The 22144-nt window shown below is 31.3% G+C and overlaps 2 protein-coding genes across 3 annotated transcripts; one reads left to right on the top strand and one right to left on the bottom strand.

Moving 5' to 3' along the window:
• Positions 1-5855: 5855 nt before the first annotated feature.
• LOC106757296 (photosynthetic NDH subunit of subcomplex B 4, chloroplastic) lies at positions 5856-7514 on the bottom strand. Of its 2 annotated transcripts, none has more exons than XM_014639934.2 (6): positions 7318-7514; positions 7200-7238; positions 6898-7060; positions 6734-6789; positions 6588-6659; positions 5856-6124 (listed from the first exon to the last, which is right to left on the bottom strand). In XM_014639934.2, the coding sequence occupies exons 1-6, from the start codon at positions 7414-7416 to the stop codon at positions 5996-5998; spliced, it is 558 nt and encodes a 185-aa protein (XP_014495420.1). In that variant the 5' UTR covers positions 7417-7514; the 3' UTR covers positions 5856-5995. The 2 variants fall into 2 exon arrangements, with proteins under 2 accessions (XP_014495420.1, XP_014495421.1); XM_014639935.2 differs by having other exon boundaries at positions 6898-7057.
• Positions 7515-10658: 3144 nt separating this feature from the next.
• LOC106756786 (uncharacterized endoplasmic reticulum membrane protein C16E8.02) lies at positions 10659-13036 on the top strand. Its single transcript, XM_014639364.2, has 4 exons — positions 10659-11285; positions 12405-12467; positions 12553-12624; positions 12707-13036. Exons 1-4 carry the CDS (start codon positions 10692-10694, stop codon positions 12821-12823), a joined length of 846 nt encoding a protein of 281 aa, XP_014494850.1. The 5' UTR covers positions 10659-10691; the 3' UTR covers positions 12824-13036.
• Positions 13037-22144: the final 9108 nt, after the last annotated feature.

Raw genomic sequence — 22144 nt, 5'->3', positions numbered from 1 at the left:
CCACAACCAGTTCCTCTGTTTTGTGACAATCAATCTGCTATACGAATTGCACAAAATCCAACCATGCATGAGAGGACAAAGCACATTGAAATTGATTGTCATCTCATAAGGGATAAAGTTCAAGCTGGTGTAATTAAGCTCCTGCCTATTTCTACTTCATCACAACTTGCAGACATTCATACTAAAGCTTTGCATCTAGCACAATTTCAATCTTTGTTGTCCAAGCTGAGCATTAAGGATATATATGCTGCAGCTTGAGGGGGGATATTGGAATTATTTTATTCTCTGTTCATATCTGTGCATTTATGTTCATATATTTTTATACTTATATTCCTTTTTTATATTGCTCTAAATAATTATATATATCAATTGTACTCTCTCCTTATGATTGAATAAGAAATACAATATTTCATTCTTTCTTCTTTTCTAACACTTTATGTTGTTCACTTGAAAGAATGAATTTCAGAGAGTAATTGATTGGATTTGAAAGGATTTGAACATAATTTTTTTTTGTTTATTTGAGTGGATTTGGACATAAGTGAAAGTGAATTTGGAAGTAAATTTTTTTTAATTTGTCACATAAATTTAATTATACACTAATTCTCATAAACTTTACTTCTAAATCCTCTTTCACTTACTTTCAAATTCACTCAAATAAACAACAACAAAAATTATCTTCAAATTCTCTCAAATCCACTCAATTACTCTTTTCCAAATCCCTTTAAGTGAACAAGAAATTAGAGAAAGATTTTGAAATACTCATTATTTTAAGATTTTGGTTAAATTTTTTACACAACTTCTGTAATTAATTGTTAAATATCTACTTTGCATTTTAATGTGTATAAGTATACGTAAGTTCAATGGTTCTGTTGCCGATAACTACATGGCTCTTTTGTCTATATTTCTCCATTTGATTTTATCACTATTGTTGAAGTATAGAAGTTAGGAAGAAGTCTAAGTTGGTTTTCTCCATCATAAATAAAAAAACTATTATTATTATAATTTAGTTTTTTAAATTAATATTTTGTTGACGTTCAAAATTAGATTAAAACATGTTTAATTTGATAACTAAATACATATGTTACTTATTGTTTTATTCATTCACAGATTATTTTTAACACTGAGTAGGTCTACTATGTAGTATTATATTCTTTCCGTCAATAATTTTATAAATAAGTAGGGAAATTAGTTAGTGTTCATTTTTTCCCACTACAATAATACATAGAATTACCGATGGCCAAAATCTGTCGGAAATGTCCAAAATCCGTTGATAATGACATTTTTTCGACGGATTACCAATGGTCATAACTCCGTTGGTAATAACGTTGTCGGTAATATCTATCGACAGAAAAATATAAACATCGGTAATTACCGAAGGAAAAATTCGTCGGTAATTGCCACATAATCTGTCGGTAATTACCGAAGGAAAAATCCGTCGATAAATCCGTCAGTAAATATCTCGATCTCGTTCATCTTCTTCCTCTTTCCCCTTCTTCTTTTTCTCAGATTTCAAATTCTTTAATCAATCTTTCTTCATTCCTAAACCAAAAGAACAATCCAATTCATTCCAAAACCTAAATCAAAGACTAAATTTAGGTTCTCCAATTGTTTTAGAAACCCTAAAATTCGAAAAAATGCCTTAGTTTTTTAGCATCCATATTGTCTTCATTTTCCTCTTGTTCGCGTAGTTCTCCCACGGCAGTGATGCCGTTCTCCCATGGCAGCAATGAAAACGGAAGAAAAAAAGGGTTGCACAGTGAGCTGAAGCGTGAAAGGGGAAGAAAAGAGACATTTACGGTGCTGATAGTAGTTGCAGACAAGAAAGATGGAGGCGGCCAGACTAAACGGAGCGACGATCTTGCTGAACGGAGATGAAGACAATTTTGATTTGTAGCTGCAATGAAGTGGAAGAGAAGAAAAAGATGGAGTGGAAGATGGAGAAGTAAGAAAAACAGCAAGTTCCACGCACAAATGAGGAAGAAATGAGAAAAACGAAATATATAACACTCTGCTCGCGGATAGAGATGAAAAATGGGCGGGAAAATTCCCGCTCATTTTACCGACGGATGTACCGACGACTTTGTCCGTCGATAATTAAAATAATGGGCGGAAAAATTCCTGCCCATTATACCGACAGATTTACCGACGGATGTTTCCTTCAGTAAATGAAGGGTCCATTACCGACGGATTTACCGAGGGATATTTGCCTTCGGTAAATGTAGGGTCTAGTACCGAGGGATTTATCGACGGATTTTTTCCTTCGGTAAATGAAGGGTCTATTATCGACGGATTTATCGACGAATTTTTTCTTCGATAAATGTGAACTGTGTTATTGATGGATTTATCGATGGATTATTCCTTCGGTAATGATTCCGCCGGTAAAATCCGTCGGCAAGAAAAAAAAAGCATTTTGTTGATAAAATCCGTCAGTAAATTACAATTACTGTCGAAAATATTTCCGTCGGTAAAAATTCGTCGATAATCATCAGATTTCTTGTAGTGTCCGTTCAATGCCTAATTTCTTTCCCGAAGATTTTGAAACCTTAGTTAATAGTGGCAATTTTCCAAACCCTTATAAGTAGCTGCAGTTTTCTAAACCCTTATAAGTAGTGCAATTTTGTAAACTCTTGTAAATACCGATTGTTTTTAAACTCTAATTAGTGTTAGCCTTTTTTTATAACCTTTGTAAATAGCGGCAGTTCTATAAACTTCTGCAAATAAAATTTGGTAAAACTAGATTTTTTTTTTTAGTGTCATGGGATAGTGATTTTGCCATTGTTTGAATAAATCACTTTAAGGCAAAGGAGGTTGTATATTATATACATGTTTTTTTTAAAATGAACCAATTGCTTGAACACAAGTTTAGGTGGTGTTGGTAGTTTGGAGTTGTGATACATAATTAAATAGTTAACAATTGATGATATTTATTGCAATTAATTGTAGTACAAGATTTTTGTGTTGCAGAATACATGGTAGCGAAATAATACTAGTGTAGAAATAGTTTTCGAATTCGTCTTATATGTTTTATTTTTAAGTAAAAAGAAGTCTTTAAAAATGCGGTATCATTTTTGAAATTATGAAAGAAAGGTTTTGGTTGAACCGAAACCTATTTTTTTTATCTAGGATTCAGTTTTTAGAAAATTTACTTTCCTATTATAGCATTGCGTCGCTATAAAACCTTTATATCTCTTTTACGCTTGCGAAAACTCACACTTTCCCTTCATCATTACAACTGATCAGGTCATTGTTGGCCTTCTCTCTACACGAAGCCCTTATCTATTGCATTGTTGGTCATCAAGAAACATCTTGTTCTCCTCTCCTTTTCTCGTGAAACATCTTGTTCTCCTCCCTTCTCCATTTCTATTCTTGGTCGCCACGAACCATCTTTTGTTGTTTGGAGGTTTATTTTTCTCTTTCTCACATTTTTTTTTAATGTTTGTTCGAAATTATGAGATACACAGTGACGTGTTTTGGTCTTCGTCATAGTTTGGCAAGGTCACACCTTAATCCATTGACGACGCCTTGGTTCATTGCTCATGCCTTCTCCTTCCATTGTTCGGGCATCGCTCACACCTTCTTCCATTGTGTTGTCTACCATGTACACGTATCACCTCCTATTTCTACATTCCATTGTTCAAACCACACTTTGATTTATGCATTTAAATAATTTCAAATTTTTATTTTATGTCACATATAGACTGGTTGCTTCTAAAACTGAAGCCTATCTATTAGAATGTGAGTTTAGCTATGAAAATATTCTTCAGTTAAGAACCGAAACCTAAAATCTCCTTTCCTCATCTTGACATGTTTATGCTTGAGAACCAAAGTAGAACCCCAAAAATAATTGATGCCAAATTCCTTCCATATACTAGTGTAATAAGAAATATCATGTTAGGACTTGTACTAAGGATGTCTATAATGTGGCAAAGCTACACTAGACAACAATTGACAAGAATCATTTAAGTGTGATGATTCATAAATGCAATAGCTCGAAACAAAAGAAATGAAGATGCAAATATAGGTAAAAAAAAAAGGAGCAACTGAAATGTTAATGTAGAAAGAATTATTCACATAAGCCAATAACCCAATGTGATGAAGATAGTTGAACGTGTTCAACAACAACAATAAAATATGATAGAAGGAACACAATACAATTCTTATAAGGAATCCAATTTTAATTTTCATTTAAGATAAATAAATTTGTTTGGATGAGTTTAGATGTATGATGTCTTTTGAAAGATATAAAAATTGTTTGTATAATGACTCTATATTATTTTTTATTGTTCAATTTAGAAAGCATACTACAAATATATTGTTTACTTTTGACAAAATAGTATGATGGCCTATAATCAATCGGTAAACTCTAATTTACCAACAGATGTTACCGATGGATTTCACATTTAAATTTATCAACATATATATTCATTGGAAAGAAATGAATTTGTAAAATCCATAAAAATATTTTGTCGATACCTTACCATCATAGCACCAAAGGTTTTAGCATGTCAATAACTTATCATCACAGTTATCGATAGATACTTTTGTCGATAAATTAGTTAGGACTTTAAAAGACAAATTTCTCACCCGATTTGCTAGAATTTTCTTTTATACTAAGGAGAGATGAGGGAGAAGAAGGAGGGGAAGAAACTAGAACTTCGATAAAGACAATTTTAAATGACGATGGTAAATGATAGTGTCGTCACTAGCAACGTAAGTGTAGTGACAAAGGTAACAAAAAAAAAATTTCTCAAAAGAACTTGACTCTAAATACCATGTTGAACATAGTAAAACTATGTTATAAATTACCTTACGAATTTGGGAGTGTGGAATATTAAATTGATTGATTAACTTTGTATACTATGTTTCATCTTTGGCAAATAAGACAATAAATTTTATCATTTTTTTAAAATTATAATCATTTTGGTGAAATTCAAAATGTGAAGTCTTTTTATTTTATTAATAAATTTGAATATTTGAAATTCAATATTTTTTTTCTTTTTCTTCTTGTGAATTAAGAGGTATACATTATCAGTTAGAGGTTAATTTACGAGCTAATTTTGTTAAAGAGAGTCAACATTTTGTCAAAGGGTCACTTTTTAAGTTTAAAAGAATTTAGTTAATAGACCTAACACGCGTTTTTAAAAGAAAAGAGGTAAAAAAATTATTTCAGAGTTGGGTGAAATTAATTTTGATAAAAGTGGCTTTTGTATACCGGTGTTTTAAATTAGTTCTTATGATAATTTTTATATAAAAACATGTAATGTTTTAGATATTTGATTTGTTTTGATTTTTTATTTGTTTTTGTTTTTTTATTAAATTAAACACTTTTGTAAAAAAAAAAACTTATTATGATATCTTTTGCTAAACTAGTCTTAATACTATTTAGAAATGTTACATGTACGTGAAAAGTTATATTATTTTGTACAATATTTTGACACATAACTTCTTATAAATAAAAGATATTTTGATACTTGATAGAGTCAAATTTTGATGTGTGATCCCAAATAACATTAACATTAATTTAATGAAAGAAGAAGTTATGAGTCTTTTTTACAAAAAGAAAAACTTAATTAAAACTTTTTATAAAACTAAGAATTCAATTAAATAAAAAAATATATAAAAACTAAAATGAATCGGAAGTCTAAATATAAAATTAAATTATTAATTAAATCAGTATGGAAAAATATTATATGATGAAAGATAAATTGTCTCAAAGAAAATAACTAATTTTAGGTATGTAATAGCCTTCAAATGTTTGTATATCTCAATGTTTTACAGAAGAAAATCATATGCATATATAATATTGTGTTCTTTTTACGTAGTCTCAGTCAATCAACTACATATGAATAAAATAGTTAAACAATAATAATAGGAATAAAATCCACACATTGATTTATATTGTGATTTAGCATTGCATTTGAAGCATAAGAAGTTAATCATAATTTATATATACAATAAGGGAGAATGGGTGGAAGCAAAAGTATGCATGCATGAATCACTTGACTAGTTCCTCTTTCTTGGCACCTTCTTCAAGTTCTCTCAACCCTTCAACCTTTTCTTCTATCTCCTCAATCAACTCTTCCCTCCATAGAGCTTCCCTGGCTTCTGCTTCCATCATTTCTTGCTGTATATATATAACCACACCCATTAAATATTCATAATCAGAAATCAATTAATGTCATCTTCAGTACTACATATTTTATGCAGCAAAAAACAGTTTCTCCCATTACAAAAATGTAACATAATTGAGATAGGCCTAAAATTCACTTCTAACATGGTATCAGAGCCATGGATAGAGTCTATCCTACCGATATTTGTTGGGCATATTGTTCCACTCACTATTGGACCATTATCGGATCATCCATTAATATCTAGTCTCACGCTTGATATGTATATACCTCGGCGTGAGGGGATGTGTTGGAAGTCCCACATAATAAGGCTAATTTATAATATATAAGTGGAATGCAGACATCATTTTACAAGCTGATTTTGTGAAATTAAATTAGACCTAAAACTCACTTCTAACACAAGATACCTACAAAAAAATTATATCCCCAACAATAATAATTACTCATTAAAAGGATTACCTTCTCATAGATCCAGTTGCCGGTACCATCTCCTCCATCTCCCCTATATGCTTCTGAGTCGTAATATGGATCCTAAAATCATTATCAAACAAAGAAATATTACAATAAATAAATTAAACATCCATAGAATTCCCTTAATTTATTACCTTCATTGAACCAAAGAATAAGCCTCCCCAAACGGTGAACATTATGTACCAAGTGTCTACAACAGAAAAAATATACAAATAAGAAATCAAAATTGAAATTCCTATAGGAGAGAAAAAAAAGAAGAAGAGAAATTAATGAACAGAGTTTGGTAGTTGAGACTTACAAACATTCTTTATTGCTTGATCACTAAGATGGGAAACTGTTTTAGTAGTGATCAAATCTCTCTGTCCTTCCATGTGTTCAACTATAACTGCCATAAGTGGCCAATCTGGTAAGCCATTCACTTTACACAAAGATGCCCTTTTGCTCTGTCCCTCTGACGCCTTCTTACAAATACATAACGTGCAACATGGCAAAAAAATTTTGGTTTCAAATACATAAATTTTTGAACTCAAGTTTAATCCATATCCTCTAAGGTTAAATATAGTAAACTTGGTTTGAACTTTCAACATGAACTATACGTACCTGCCACGGTCTGTTGGAAAAAAGGGTAGAGTTTGAATGCTGCAAAAGAGAAAATTAACTTAATTTTTTGGTTCATCTTTAACATGTGATGAAAATGGATATTGAAGGAGCATTTTACCAGTCTTGAAGAATGGTTCATTTGAAACCTCCTTGTTTGTAGAGATGAGCCAAGATTATGTGATTTGAAAAGGGTGAAACCCATAACAGCTTCAGCCATTGCTTTGAGCAAAACGTGCAGAAAAAGCGGTTGCTACTATGGTCCTTTCATATTGGGATAGAGTGGATAAGAGCACAAAGAAGAACCACCCTTCAGTTTCAAGCACATAATTCCAACAGTTTGGTCTGGTTGGAATATTACTTAACAATTCATCAAAATGACCCTATTGTCCTCGTTCATGAATATCCTTTTATACATATTCATGTTAAAGTTTATGATTATTATTATTATTACATATTATTAATTGTGAAGTAATTTTGAACTAATCAAATAATAATAACGTATATAATATTAAAAAATAATTAGATTGGATTTAGACTTTGTTTTTAAGATCAGAAAAAAAGTGACATTTATAACATTAAAAAGTAATTAGACTGGATTTGGACTTTGTTTTTAAGATAAGAGAAAAGTGACATTTTCAGGTTAGGTTTGAAAATGAATTTGAATGCTAACAGTGGAAACTTTCACTCCAATAGAAAGGAGAAACGAGTAGAAACATATTAAGTCTGTCATCTTATAGGACAAATCCGTGTTTATCACATGTTTTATTGGAACTGATAAAACTCTATTTTTTTAGTATATCTTTTATCGAGTACTGATTATATTTTATAAGTACTTTAAAATTGAAATACTGAATATATTTATTAAGTAAAGAATATATCAATTAACCTATAACTTATAAACTATTATTTTTTTTACAAGTAGAAAATATTAAAATGTTATGAAAAAGAAAATGTTATCAAACATTAACCTTCGAGTGATCTATGTTCAACTTACAAACATTTAACTTCCAGAATCAGTTAACGTAGATCTCACGTCTGCTTTTATTTGCTTACTTTTAAAAACAGTCTCAACTACTTTGAACTAAGCACTAATTTAACACTTCAGTGCCGACTTTTGACGGTATCTCAATTTTAAGTTTAATTAAAAGTATTTAAATTTATAAATATTTGAAACTTAATTAAAGTTCTTCTTCAATCTAATTTTAATATTAATATGCATGACTTAGGATAAGTGCTGATGACATACTAAATGTCAACATACCGTAAGAGCTATGATATGATGTAAACCAAATAACAACCAAAAATTCAACTCATAATTAAAAGACGTAACATTAGATTAGGGTATTCATGGTTTATTTTATTTTTTTTATTAAGAAGTCATATTAATACGCGTATGATTTTCATTAAGTATCACATTAATATTTTATTTAAAGCTTAATCTTTTGTGTGTGAATACTTAATGCGTTAGGTGTATCCATTTATTTGAAACAATTTGGATCATGTATTTCGTTTATATATATATATATGGTGTGTGTGTGTGTTAACAAGTGATATTTAATTGAAATGAAATGACATACAAATTTTATATCGATGCAAAACTAAATATTATTTTTTATATTATAGATAAAACAAGTATGGTTAAATATGTACTTATTATACTCTACTCTCTATCATTTTTATAGATAAAAGATGAAATAAACGTAAACTATGTTATCATTTTTAAAGATAAAGATTAGATAAAAGTGAAATATATGCTATACAAAAAGGAAACTTATGATAGATGTAATCTTCCATGAAAACCAAATAATATTATATTTAAAGAAATTTATTGAATTATTAGCATATCCAAGGATTCTTAATAGATTTTTATTTAACATGAATAATTAATATACATTTAGTGTGTATTAATGTTAAGCAACCATTGTGTAATTTTCAAAATTAAAATTATATGTATATATCTTTTGATATTTTGTGTAAGAAATATAATTAAGTGGCGGTGCTAATTCAGGAAAATAGTTAATTCTTTCCCTTTCATTTATTTAAACTATTTAGTAAGTTTTATGTTTGTGTTCACTTGCCTTTTCTATGGTACTCGAGTTAAGCAAAACGTTATGGTTTTACTACTCCCATTTCATTCTCACAGTTCCATCACCATCTCCCACTTTTCTATTTTTCAAATTCAAATTCTCTTTTTATAAACTTATTTTGGCTTAATTTATATTATGATTGTATATTTGTAAATTGTTAATTTTAGTCTCTATTTTTTGAACCCTTTTAGTCTTTTAATTTTAATTACTCATAATTTAGACTCTAATTATTTTTATACAATTTTAATCTCCTAATTAGACGCTTTCAATTAAATAAAATAAATCACAAGTTACTGCTGTTTCCAAAATTGATAAGTACAATATAATATTATCTTTAAAATAATAAAAGAATATGCATCATTAAACAAAAAGTTAAAGAAAGTAATAAATTATTTAAAATCTAATTTTTCTATAGTTGCCTTAACCACATTTAATTAATTAAGTTTATTTTTTAATGGTAAATTTTACCCATTTATTACCTGGTAGAGTCATTAATGTTTTAAGAGCATTAGACAAAAAAAGAATTAAAATTAAAATTTAAAAAGTATAAAAAATTAAATATATTAAATACAATTAAAAATTTTTAAAAAATTAAAAAAATATATGACACATATTTAACTTGTTAGGATAATACTAAATTGACCTGATTATTATACATTTTTAAAAATAGAAAATTGAGAATCAAAATGTAAATATTTTTTTGAATTATTTTAACAAATACAAACACTAAATAAATATTTTATCCTACAATTTTTTTAAATTACTTTTATAATTAAAAATAAATAATAATTATCTAATCTTATCAACTAATACACTTTTTAATTTTGTCAAACACATCACCTCATTATTAATTTTCATAATTTTTTTCAAATTTCTTTATTTTTCATAATTCTTATTTTCACCTCTATCTATCTTAAGAATCCCCACCTAAATTCATCTTAAAGAGGAAACACTATGTAACAAACACATGGAGAGAGAAAAGTAGAAGTGGGAAGAGATAGTTAAATAAAAAGGAAAAAGAAAATAAAAGGTCGAAATCAAAGACAAGTTTGAATTAATTAATGCTCGTGAAAACGTCAATTGCTCTTTCACTTTGATAAATGCATGAAAATTGACATCGGAAAATGATTTCTCAATAGTTGTTAAAGTGTAAATAAATACATATTATAGAGGAAAAAAAAACTGATAAAGGTAAGGAGAAATTTAAGAACTAAAATTAAATATAATTAAAATTGCAAAAAATGATTAGAAAATGAGAAATTTTACAGAAATAAATTTTAAGGAAATATATGCTGTGTATTAAAGAATGATGGGGCCTGGTAGATTCGTTGGTTTGTCTTTTTTCCTTCCTTGAAAAGTATTTGTGTAAAAGGATTGATTGAATTGAGGTTGTGGTGGAAAAAGGATGTTCTTGGGCAGAAACGATTGCGTGTGGCTCCAGGTCAGCAGGGGCATGTTCATGCCCCGTGCCGTGGAAAGAAGAAAAACAGCGTTCTCATCCAGAATTCTGAATCAACCTTCAAATACAGCCTACCCCTACACATGGTTTCACACTTCAACAACAACAACAACAACCTTCTTCTCTCAACCCATTCAACCCAAAAAACTTATTATAACAAACTTTTCATCCTCCGATTCTCACCAACCATTCATCAAAAATTCAGAATCAAAAATGGGTTTCTTGGATCTAGAGAAGCACTTCGCCTTCTATGGCGCTTACCACAGCAACCCCATCAACGTCGGCATCCACATCCTCTTTGTTTGGCCCATCCTTTTCACTGCCCAAATCATCCTCTACTTCACCCCGTCCCTTCTCTCCTTAGGGTTCCTTCCCCCGGTGCTCGTTCTCAATTGGGGCTTCTTCGCCACCGTCTTCTACGCTCTCTTCTACATGGCCTTGGATACAAAGGCTGGTTCTTTCACTGCTTTTCTCACTTTCTTCTGCTGGGTCGCTTCCAGTTTTGTCGCCAATAACCTCGGCTATTCGCTCGCCTGGAAGGTACTAAATACTAAATCACCAATACCCTTAAAAATACAGTCTTTTTGATTTGGGGCTCACTTTATGTTGTTTATGTGTTATGTATTTCTGTCACTCTTTTCAACTGGTTTCTTTAAGTTTATTCTCTTCTCTGTACGAAATTTGGTTGTTGAATTAAATGCTGTTTCCTCCCCCAAGGAGCCTCCATAATTCCAATCTATATTCGTTACATAGATGGATGAAGTGAAAGGGACTGGTATTTTACCACATGGATGACTGTTGTTTGATCTTCTGCTGGTAGATATGTCAGCCTTTAATGTTTAACCATTTAATGTTTGACCGAGTTTTGAAAAGAAGATGATTGTGGAAAATAAAAGAAAAAAGAAAAGCATGTGGGCCGTTGGCAATTTTTTTTTTCATTTGTTTCAGTGTTTGGGGTCTCAGGTTGTGTTTGAATTCACGCTGTACTTTGCTGATCATGAATGCATGTCTCAGGTCTCAGATCTGATATGCCTGTTCTTGCATTTTCCCAACTCTTACAACTTGGAAGTTTGCCAGTGAGGAAATTGTGTTCTGGAGCAAACATTTTTCCTGTATAAGAGTGAAAAAAGCTCGGTTTTGGTTGACTTTTTTGTTCAGTTCAATATTTCTTTTTCATTTTCTCATCAGCTCATCCTAATGCTACGAAAAGAAGTTGTCTTTATATAATAGAAGAGATAGAATAATATTTGAAGTGCTAGTTTTCTACCAACGATGATGGTATCTTTGGTTTTTGGTTGGGAGACCCTAATGAATTGCTTGTCTGGTTTTCAACTGGGTCCCCTTGGAAATTGAGTATTGTCTTAATCTTACCTTGGCACTCGCTTTGAAATGAAAGCAAAAGAAGAGTTGTTTTTGCCATCTCAATTTGTAAAATGAAGTTCTTTCAAACTTGAGTTTGTGAAATTTAATCCAACCATGCTCTAGATTCAGTTCAATGGCCCTCAAGACTGTCAAATACATGTCCTTATTTTGATATGTTTAAAGCATCGTTTATTTGATCATCGTGTGAGTGCATCTTATATGCCGTAAGAGACAAAAAAACAATGCCGTACTCGTACGTTTTCAAATCTGTAACTTGTTTATGATGGCAATCCACAGGTTGTTTTGGCTGCTCAGTTGTTTTGTTGGACTGGACAGTTTATTGGTCACGGTGTGTTTGAGGTAAGGGATTTATTCCATTACTTATATCAATGATGCAGAGGTTTTACATTCCAATTATGTTTTTACCATTGTTTGTCTCCTTTAGAAACGTGCACCAGCTCTCTTGGACAACCTTACCCAAGCTTTTCTGATGGCTCCTTACTTCGTGGTGCTTGAGGTAATTGTTTGCTGATTATGTTTGTACTTGAGTCTTTTCGACAAGTGAAACAAGGTGGATTTGATGTTATTGTCTTTCGCAGATCCTCCAATCTAATTTTGGATATGAACCATATCCAGGATTCAAGAGCAGGGTAAAGGCAAGGATAGATTCTGATATCAAACAATGGCATGATAAGAAACAAAAGAAACATTCGTAGATTGAACAATTCCTTTACAAACGTGGAGTTATGGACCACCTCATACAAACTAAGGAAATGGGTTGTATTATACATACACCCTCAAACCAATATAGAAACAATATAGATTACAATCAAAACATTGTGTCAATTATCATTATGATGTCAGAATAAGTTTCAAACTTAGTTTAATTTTATTTGAACGTTACATTTTTTCGTATGTGAAGTCAATTCATACGTGATTTCGAGTTAATTTCTTTTGACACTTGGAATTGTTTATTATATATAGCGAAGTAATACAAATAATCATTTAAAATTCTTATATTTTCAGAAAATACTAACTTTAATGTAATAAAAAACTTTCAAAATTGCACATTCCAAAAAATAAAAAATAAAAAATATTCCAAAATGCATAGTTCGAGATTAGTTTTTAACTATTTTAAAATATTTATTTTTCAACGCTCCATGCATTTATTATTAGAAAATGAAATTTTTAAAAGGGTTTTTCTAAAGAATTCCTGATTGCTCGGACAATTCGGAATATAGCTCCAAATTTTAGTGAATCAAATTTTGTGGTGGGTCACTCTTCATGGTGTGTATGATGACCCCGCAATTACTAATTGAACCCCACAATAATAAGAAAAAGACTGAAACGCGCTTTTATCATCACCTCGTAGAGGAAGAGAGAGGAAACATGGCAAAGGAAAAAGAGAAAATGCGAATAAAGCTCGTTTCAGAAAAGGCCTTCCAAAATGTATTTCACATTTTCTGAAAAGTTCTTTTTAAATACATTCATTGTAAGAGTTTTCTGGAAAACTCATTTCGAAAGGATATGCTTGGTGGAAAATTTTTACGAAAATCGCATTCCAAAAAGTCAATTCCGAAATATAATTCACGTGTTACTCTAAATATCACATTTCGAAAATTCCATTTTCAGAAATTATTTTCTGAAAATCTCGTTCTGAAAATTTAATTTTGAAAATACAGAATTTTCAGAATATATAGTCTGGAAACCACTTTGCTACAAAAAAGTTTACAGGGCTGCATGAAGAAAAGGCTGTCACATTTCTCAATTCCAGGCGTTCTTTTGTTTGTTGAGTGGACCTTGGACATCCTTTGTTTGTTTAGAGAGAAGATTTTTCTACAAAATTTTTTCATACTTAAGTGAGGAAAAAAAGTTAGGTTTAACTACTTCTGTGGTATTTATTTATGTTGAATTTTCTTAAATAAATTTATTTTTTTAATTTTTTTCTCACTTAAGTCTTTAAAAGTAAAAATTGAAGCAATTGGCTTCTTACCATTAAATTGTGTTAAGAGGTTAAATTTTTGATGACTTGACAGCTTAACATGGCATAAACACATGTTGTTACGTGGAATTTCATTATATTATACATTCTAAAATTAGGGTTTGGTGGTGGATTTTAAAACGTGGCATATGCATAGGGTGTTAAATCTAAAGATGAGGAATTATAAATTTAGGGTTTGTTTTCCTTGGATTAAAATTTGTAAGTAGTGAAAGCACTTGAAGGTTGAAGACACAAGACAGAAGTGCAATACGTAAGACGTAAGAATGTTTATGGGCTATTCGTGTTCGTCTTCCACTCGCAATGAGTGTCGAAAGCAATTCCACTCTATCAACTCTCATGGAGATGGAGGGTGGAACAGGAAGGACATATCACTAATTTGCCATTGTGGAGAGAAGTTTGTGTTAAAGATTGTGAGAACCAGTAAGAATCGAGGGAAATAATTCCAAGGTTATCCTAAGTAAAAGGTTGGAAGTGAAAATGTTGGATGTAACTACTTTAGATGGTGCAGTGATGGTGGATTTGACGAAAGTTTTAGCTTTGAGCTGTTGGAGCAAAGGATGAGAGGTTGCTGAAGAGTGAACAAAATGAAAGTGATAAGAAGATGATAATTGATCTGGAGAAAGTTGTGATGGATCTTCTAACGTGGACAAAATTGATGGTAGGGGTTGTTAGTGTTCTGTGTGTAATGAACATTATTGTAGTTGCAATGTTCATGGGAATGACATGATGTGTTGTTGTAGGTTCAATGTAGGCTAGTTTAATGTATTGTTGTTGAATGTAATTAAGATGTGTTGCAATGTATTCTATTAGTTGCACATGTTTAATGAAATTAAGATTTCCAAACAATGAGATGAAATGGTGTGTCTGATTTAGTACATTGTGGTTTTGTTTTTTTGAAGAAGAAGTGGAGGCAATTTGCATTTCTTTTGTTGAGTTAATTCATATGACAGTAGAATCTATGCAGTGAACCAACTACTATTTTTTTTCAATGGTTATAAACGTGTTTGATATAATTCATAATATCCAAAATGGTGATTAAATTTTTGTTTCAGCAGTGATGGTCTCATGACAAAATAGTTAAGTAGTACAACAACAATTAGTACCACATAATGTAGTCATCCATTACTAATATCAAGATGGACATAATAACAGGCTATATTAATACCAAAATGTAGTCTTTCATTACAAACCATTGTTCATAGAAATACCAATATCTACAATACTAAAATATAAAACATTGTTCGTACAATAGTGCTTTCATGTATTAAAATGTTCATTAGACATTTCGTGCTATGGTTCAGCTTCTTCCACATGTGCTTAACCCTCAGGCAATGGAATGGGTTCTTCTTCCTGTAGCTGCACAACAGGTTCTTCATTTCTTTTGCGACAGCATGCTATGTTGTGGCCCAGTTCCCTACATAGCTTACATCTTTTCAACAATCCACCTTTTGTCATTCTTGTTAAATCATTTTTCATCTCCCACTACTCTAATCTCCTTTTCTTCTTAGGTGTAGACAACTTTCTTTTTTATGGAGGCATGACATCAAGATATTCAGTGATCTCCCAAAGGTTATTTCCATTAATAGGATAGATAATGGAGAATTTCTTCATAGGTTGACTTCCGAAACCAAGAAGATATGTAGTCCTTCCATCTATGTTCAGAAACCTCATTGCTACCAATGCATGAAGACAAGGTATTCCACTAATGGCTTTTGTGTGTTTTCTAGTATCAACACCCAATTTCGTCCGGGTGACTGAATAATAGGACTTAGTTTTTGTTTTTGTCTTATTTTCAATTTTGTTTTCATTTTATTATTTTTAATTTTTGTTTTACTATTTATTATTTGATTTAGTTTTTTTTTTTATTTATTTTTTATTATTGGATTTAATTTCATTTTTCTATATTATTTTGAAAAAGAAAAAAATATAAAAAATATAAAAAAAAAAAATAATAAAAATAAAAAAAAGAGAAAAACAAAAAAAGAAAAAAAGAAAAAACGAAAAAAGAAGAAAAAAAAGGAAAGAAAACTAAGAAAATGAAAAAAAAGAATTTTGGTAAAGCCACGTATGCAACGCGACAAAGGAGGCACAACAACGTTTCGCGTTGCAATTTGGCGTTGCAGGTACAAAGCAATTCGGTTTTTGGCAGACGCAGAGTGGAATTGGCAGAGTTGTTCTTGTCTTGATCCGGAGCCATCATCTATTATGGGGAGCAGAGAGTGAAGTTGGATATACAGAGAATACCAAGGCTATTCGAGGGGAGGATCCATATACACAATGGAAAAAGTGAAAAAAACAAAAAGAGATTTTGGTTGGGAGAGTGCTGTGGGTGCGTGGCAGTGCAGAGTGGCAAGCAGCATTGGTAGGCAGATTGGTTTTGGCAGAGACAGTTCGGATTGTTGGAGAAGAATGGGGCAAAGAAAAACAAAACGGTAAAAGGAATGGAAAAAGGGGGGAACACCAATTTCACGTCATTGTTCACTCAGCAGATTCACCTCACACACTCATTTTCTTTTCTCCATCACAGAAACACGAAAGAAGAACCACCACCTCATCCATCTTGATTCACGAAATTTTTTCACCTCTAACAACCTCCAATATTCAAACAATACCACTACCTCATTATCCGAATGAACCACATTTTGAACCTTCCCCACACGTAACCGACTTCCGAAACCAGAATTTGATTTTGTAGACCTTGCCTTATCATTTTTACGGTTTTTCCGTAGTTTTCCAGAATAAACTATGGTGGCGACTCCAAACTCTCTTTTTCAAAAATCGTTTTCTTTTTGGATCGTCGTCCCGTCGCGATTTTCCGGTTGCGAAGACAAGGTATTCCACTAATGGCTTTTGTGTGTTTTCTAGCTTTGGGTTTGCAGGTCTGGTGATGGTGAGAATGATGGAGGTGTGTCACGATGGAGGTTGGGCGAAATGATGATGGTAATTTGGTTTTGCGGCGGTGATTTTTTCGCGAGTTGCGTTTTTGTGTTGTGGTTGTAGGTGGTGGCTAATGGCGGCATGGTGGCCTGAGAGAGGAGATTTTGTGGCAGTAGTGTATGGTGTTGAAAAGGTGGATGGTTGTGGCATGGATGATTGGTGAGACAATGGCGGCGACTAGGTTTATGGTGGTTGCACAAGGAAGGGAAAATGATTTAAGGTTCTAAAGGTGGAAGACAAAATTGATTAAGCAATTCCTCCAATTTTTTAATTCAAAAATTAGAAATTACATGTCACAATAATCTAGTTACCATATATATCATGCCACGTCATTTAAAATATTACTGTTAACATGCCACGTAATGACCATTTAAATGATGTTTTTGTTCATTTTAATGACAATCTTTTATTTGTTTCAGTTTTTATATATAAAGATCCAATTGAAAAAACAAATAGATAGAAGACCTATTTAAAATTTTGAAAAGAAAAAAGACATACCAAAACATTAAATCTTCTATAATTTATACATTCAAGATATAATATATATATATATATATATATATATATATATATATATATATATATATATATATATATATAATATGTTCTTGATCAATGTATTAAGAAATTAACAAGAAACTATAATATTTTATTAAAGGTTAAAAAAAATGGTAGAAAAAGAAAAAGAAAACCTTTTTTTCATTAAGAAAGCCATATTTAATATTTTAACCTGTACCCAAGATTGTCGTTAACATGTTAATAAAAGTATATGATTTTTTTTTATCAGAAAAGTTATGTGAGAATTCATTATTAGAAGGTGAATAAAATAAAAGTTAAGTTAGGCAATTAACTAGATGAATGAAACTGGCAAGCGTGCGTAGTGTCATATGTTGCTTTCATCCTATTCATTCATTCTCACATTAATGGTAGAAACCTTTATCTTTCAATTTGTAATAAGAACCACATATATTCAAATATGAAGAGGAAAACTTTGATTAAGTAGTCATGAGAGCATTTGATGGGTATGTAACAGATCTCTGTATTCGAGGACAGAGAGACCTCCTGAAAAGAGAAAGAGAGGAGAAAATATTTTCTTGCTTTTTTCTCCAAAACAGAATTTTACAATCCTATATAACCACCCCTGCTACAATATCCCCTAATAACAAACATGCCAACACAATAGTATTCTAGAAGCTTACTGTCACAGTATTTAATAGTGGATAAAATCATCCTAGCCTATGGGCTTCTGGATCACACGTTTGGGCCTCTCCTTATTAATAATACTAGTGTTTGGAAGGGTTACTGCAACAGCATTTGCGTGAAAGATTGATTACTTAGCTACACTCATTCCTAATCTTAATCTAGAGCTGTTAAAACGGGTCATTTGGTCCAATTCATCCAGTCCACCACGGGTAGGTCACTTAGTGAATCAATCCAACCTGACTCATTTATTAGCGGGGCGTTGCTCCCCCCACCTCCCAATTTGCTCCCTACACCTCCCCTTTCCCTTTTTACCGTTTACTTTATTTTTTCTATTCCTATTTTATCTTTTAGTAAAAATTTATATTTAAGGTTAAAATTTTATGATTTCAATCACTCACCCCACACAACTTATTTATTCTCTTTTTACGTAAATACTTTCATTCTTACTCTTTCTTCCTAGAAATTCTTTCTCGTCGTATTTTATTCTTGTGGTGTGAAAGTTTGGTGAATGAGACATTACTTAAAAAGATTGTTTGAAAGAATCAGAGTAACAAAGTTCAATTATATCTCTATACGTAACAAATTATTTGAAAATAAAAAGTTAAAATTAAATTACTTAATAAAATAAACTAAAAACTAAACTAAAAAAAAAAAATAGGCCTAGACGGATGTGGATATCCGTCGACGGATGTTGACATCCGTTATGGCTTGAATGGTTATCGTCTTCACAAGCACACAGCAGTGACACAACAATGACACAGCAACGACAAGCACACAGCGATACAAACATGCACGGTAAATCGAAGATGATGCATACTAAAGGAGTAAAAAAACGAGCACACCTGGAAGGAAGATCTGCAACAGTAAAACAAACCATCGTGGCACAAACACCGCACCACGAATAGTAAGAACACAACACTGCAACATCGCACCACACCACAGCACCACCGCACTGCACCACTGCACCGCAACACCGCACTACACCACTGCACCGCACCGCACCATCGCACCACCGCACCACTGCACTACACTACCACTCAAAGAAAAGGTAAACTGTGAAGGATGAAGGAGGTGGGAAGAAGAGAGGACAAAGTGACGGAAGTGAGAGAAAGAGGCATTTCTCAAAAATGTTTTGGGGGGTGGCTGTCAGGAGAGTAAAGGTGAATATTTAGGGTTGGGTAAATAATGTTAAAAATAAAAATGAAAAAGAGTAAAAAGGTAAAAGAAAAGGACATTTTTGTAATTAAAGAAAAAATGGGAAAAATTGGGGAGATGGAGGAGGCAATTGGGGAGGTGGAGGGAACAACTCCCTTATTAGCGAGTTAGAAAAATTTGAACCCGACTCAATCCACCAGGGTTGTTAGGTAAACGGTTGGCTCACTGGCTCACTTAGTTAAAAAAAAAAATTTAAATAAAGAAAAATTACAAACTTTTTATAATTGAAATCTAAACAAATTTCACTACCAAATTTCACTCCCAAAATGAGTGTTTAATTAATTTTGAAAATAGGAAACTTAAATAATTTTTTCAAGCAATAAATTTTTATAAAATTATTAAATTTTAATAAAACAAAATTAGGTAGGTGGGTTGGTGGACCAACCCGGCCCACCACGGGTTCAACCCGCATAAGTCAGGTTTAAATTCTGACCCGTATAAAAAAAGTACAATTTTTTCAAACCCAACTTGATCTAAATCTGTGATGGACCAAATTGACTCGTGAATTGTGACCCATTTTGACAACTCTACCCTAATCAATATAATATGTATAAAAAAGTTAAATATGCTTTTTAATTTCTAAATTAATTTTTTTATATGAAATTTAAATTTTTTTATCTTAAATTTTAATATATTTTGATTTTCAAACTTTAAAAATGAACATAAATAATTATTATAATTCAATTATATATATTTAATATATTTAACATGACATTCAAACTGCATCTGAGTAGCTTTAGACCAGTTGGCACACTCAAAGGTTAATTTATAACAACTTTTAACATATAAAAAATAATTATTAAATTTATATAATTATATTTATTTATTTTTAAAATTTGTATTTAAAATCTAAAACATGCATAATTTCTAATTTTATGTCCAAATTTAAAAACTATAAACATATTTAATACAAAAAATACTGTTTTATGTTTTTTTTTTCTTTGTAAAAGGTGATAATTTATGAGACAAACAACATATATTTTTATACTTTTACTGTTAAAATATTTATAAAAATATTTGTTAAAGAAGGAGAAAACACATTATTGAATCAAGCTTCCCGAATTTTATTTTGGAGTTAATTTCCCAATTTGTACGGCATTGTTTTTAAGGAAATGTTTGGTGTATGATTTTTTATTTATTGAGTTATATATAGAAACTATGGTTCCTAGTATTATAGTGTTTACTATATGTGGAAATGATAAAATAATTATATGTGGAAAAAAAGTTAAATATTTTTTAAATTTTTCTAACACAAATTTCGCTTTTAGTCCCACATTTAAAATATACCGACTTTTTTGTCTTTTATTTCTTAAAACCATGTTATAAAACGCTGTTAAATTAATGAGAGAGCAAATTGTCATTTTAGCATTGCTTTACTAGTTTAAGTCATCTTCAAAGGTTATTCCTTTTCTAATATTCAGAATGATCTCATGTTTTGTCAAAATGGTTCAAGTTAGTCTCTTTTGCTGATGGGCATTAAAAACACTAACATAGTAATGTCCACCTTAGACAATAGTAAATGACCTGTCTAGTTTTTCATTACATGGCATGCAAATTGAGATTGAAGAATCTAGAGAGATTTTTATTCTAATTAATTTCCCTTTTGTTAGTTCAAACTCCAAAGGGTACTTTACCTTATTAGAGTTTTAGAAACTTGTTGCTTCCATTTTTGGGACTTCCTTTTTCTCGAACAACCCCAATAATGTGGGTTCCTTGTCTTGCAAGGAGACACCCTCCTCCTCTCTCTCCTCTATTTCTGGGCTAGCATCGCAGGGAACCTTTCTTATTTCTTTCTTCTTGTTCTGGTTATGTTTATATTAGGGTTTCGAATTGAAGTTTTATTTTTGGGATTATGATCTCGCAACGTTGGTGGCGCAATTGTTGGGGTTCTCTGTGATTTAGGGATTTTAGGGTTTTCATTTGGGATTGAGGGTTCTGATTTGGAAATTTCTTGTGTCTTGTTTCTTCTCTGCAGATTGTTAATGTCATTTGGGGGTTAGGGTTTTCGAATGGAGTTTTGTTTTCTGATTTCACGTTTGGGAATTATCTGCAATTATATTTTGATCTTGCACTTTTGGGGTGTTTGCAATCTCTAAACTTGTGTTTTGGGGTTCTTTGAGTTATGTTTCTGAAATAAAGCTTTGATGGTGGATTACTTCTAACCTAATTGTAATTTGCTTTAATGTTAACTTTAATTTTTCCACATCAATAACTTTAAGTTTTAACATTTTCATATTGATATGAGCTTGCCACATAATAAATAATTGGACAGGTCATTCAATATTGGCTAGGGAGGATATTACGTCGTTCACGTTTTTAACACTGCAAAAAGGATCAACTTAAGCCATTTTTACAAAATATGGGACCACTCTGAACAACTCAAAAATAAGAGGATCATTTTCAACAAAACTAACAAAATTAGGGACCAAAATTGGTATTAAGCCACGTTTATACTATTTATAAATTTTGTGGTGACTCTTCATCTCTCACATCTTCAATCTCAATCGTTACATCCTCTCATATCTAATGGTGAAGGAGTCACAATTGTCAGACTCTTCTAGGTTTGACACACATCAATCAACCCTCTTCGTCGACTCCATTTTTCGAAATTTGAGGCTATTATATCTGTAGGGTTACATAACCAAAGAAATACAAGTTTTGTTTGTAAACAAAATGAGGG

The sequence above is a fragment of the Vigna radiata genome, chromosome 3, assembly GCF_000741045.1.
Source record: "Vigna radiata var. radiata cultivar VC1973A chromosome 3, Vradiata_ver6, whole genome shotgun sequence".
Lineage (NCBI taxonomy): Eukaryota > Viridiplantae > Streptophyta > Magnoliopsida > Fabales > Fabaceae > Vigna > Vigna radiata.
This window is presented reverse-complemented; position numbering and strand designations above follow the sequence as displayed.

Bases quoted from the DNA above. Each gene is read 5' to 3' on its own strand.
- LOC106756786 (XM_014639364.2), top strand. From the start codon at position 10,692: ATGTTCTTGGGCAGAAACGATTGCGTGTGGCTCCAGGTCAGCAGGGGC. The intron at 11,286-12,404 runs GTACTAAATACT...GGCAATCCACAG, and splicing joins GCTATTCGCTCGCCTGGAAG to GTTGTTTTGGCTGCTCAGTT. The intron at 12,468-12,552 runs GTAAGGGATTTA...TGTCTCCTTTAG, and splicing joins TTGGTCACGGTGTGTTTGAG to AAACGTGCACCAGCTCTCTT.
- LOC106757296 (XM_014639934.2), bottom strand. From the start codon at position 7,416: ATGGCTGAAGCTGTTATGGGTTTCACCCTTTTCAAATCACATAATCTT. The intron at 6,790-6,897 runs GTAAGTCTCAAC...TTTCTGTTGTAG, and splicing joins TCAAGCAATAAAGAATGTTT to ACACTTGGTACATAATGTTC. The intron at 6,125-6,587 runs GTAATCCTTTTA...ATATATATACAG, and splicing joins GCAACTGGATCTATGAGAAG to CAAGAAATGATGGAAGCAGA.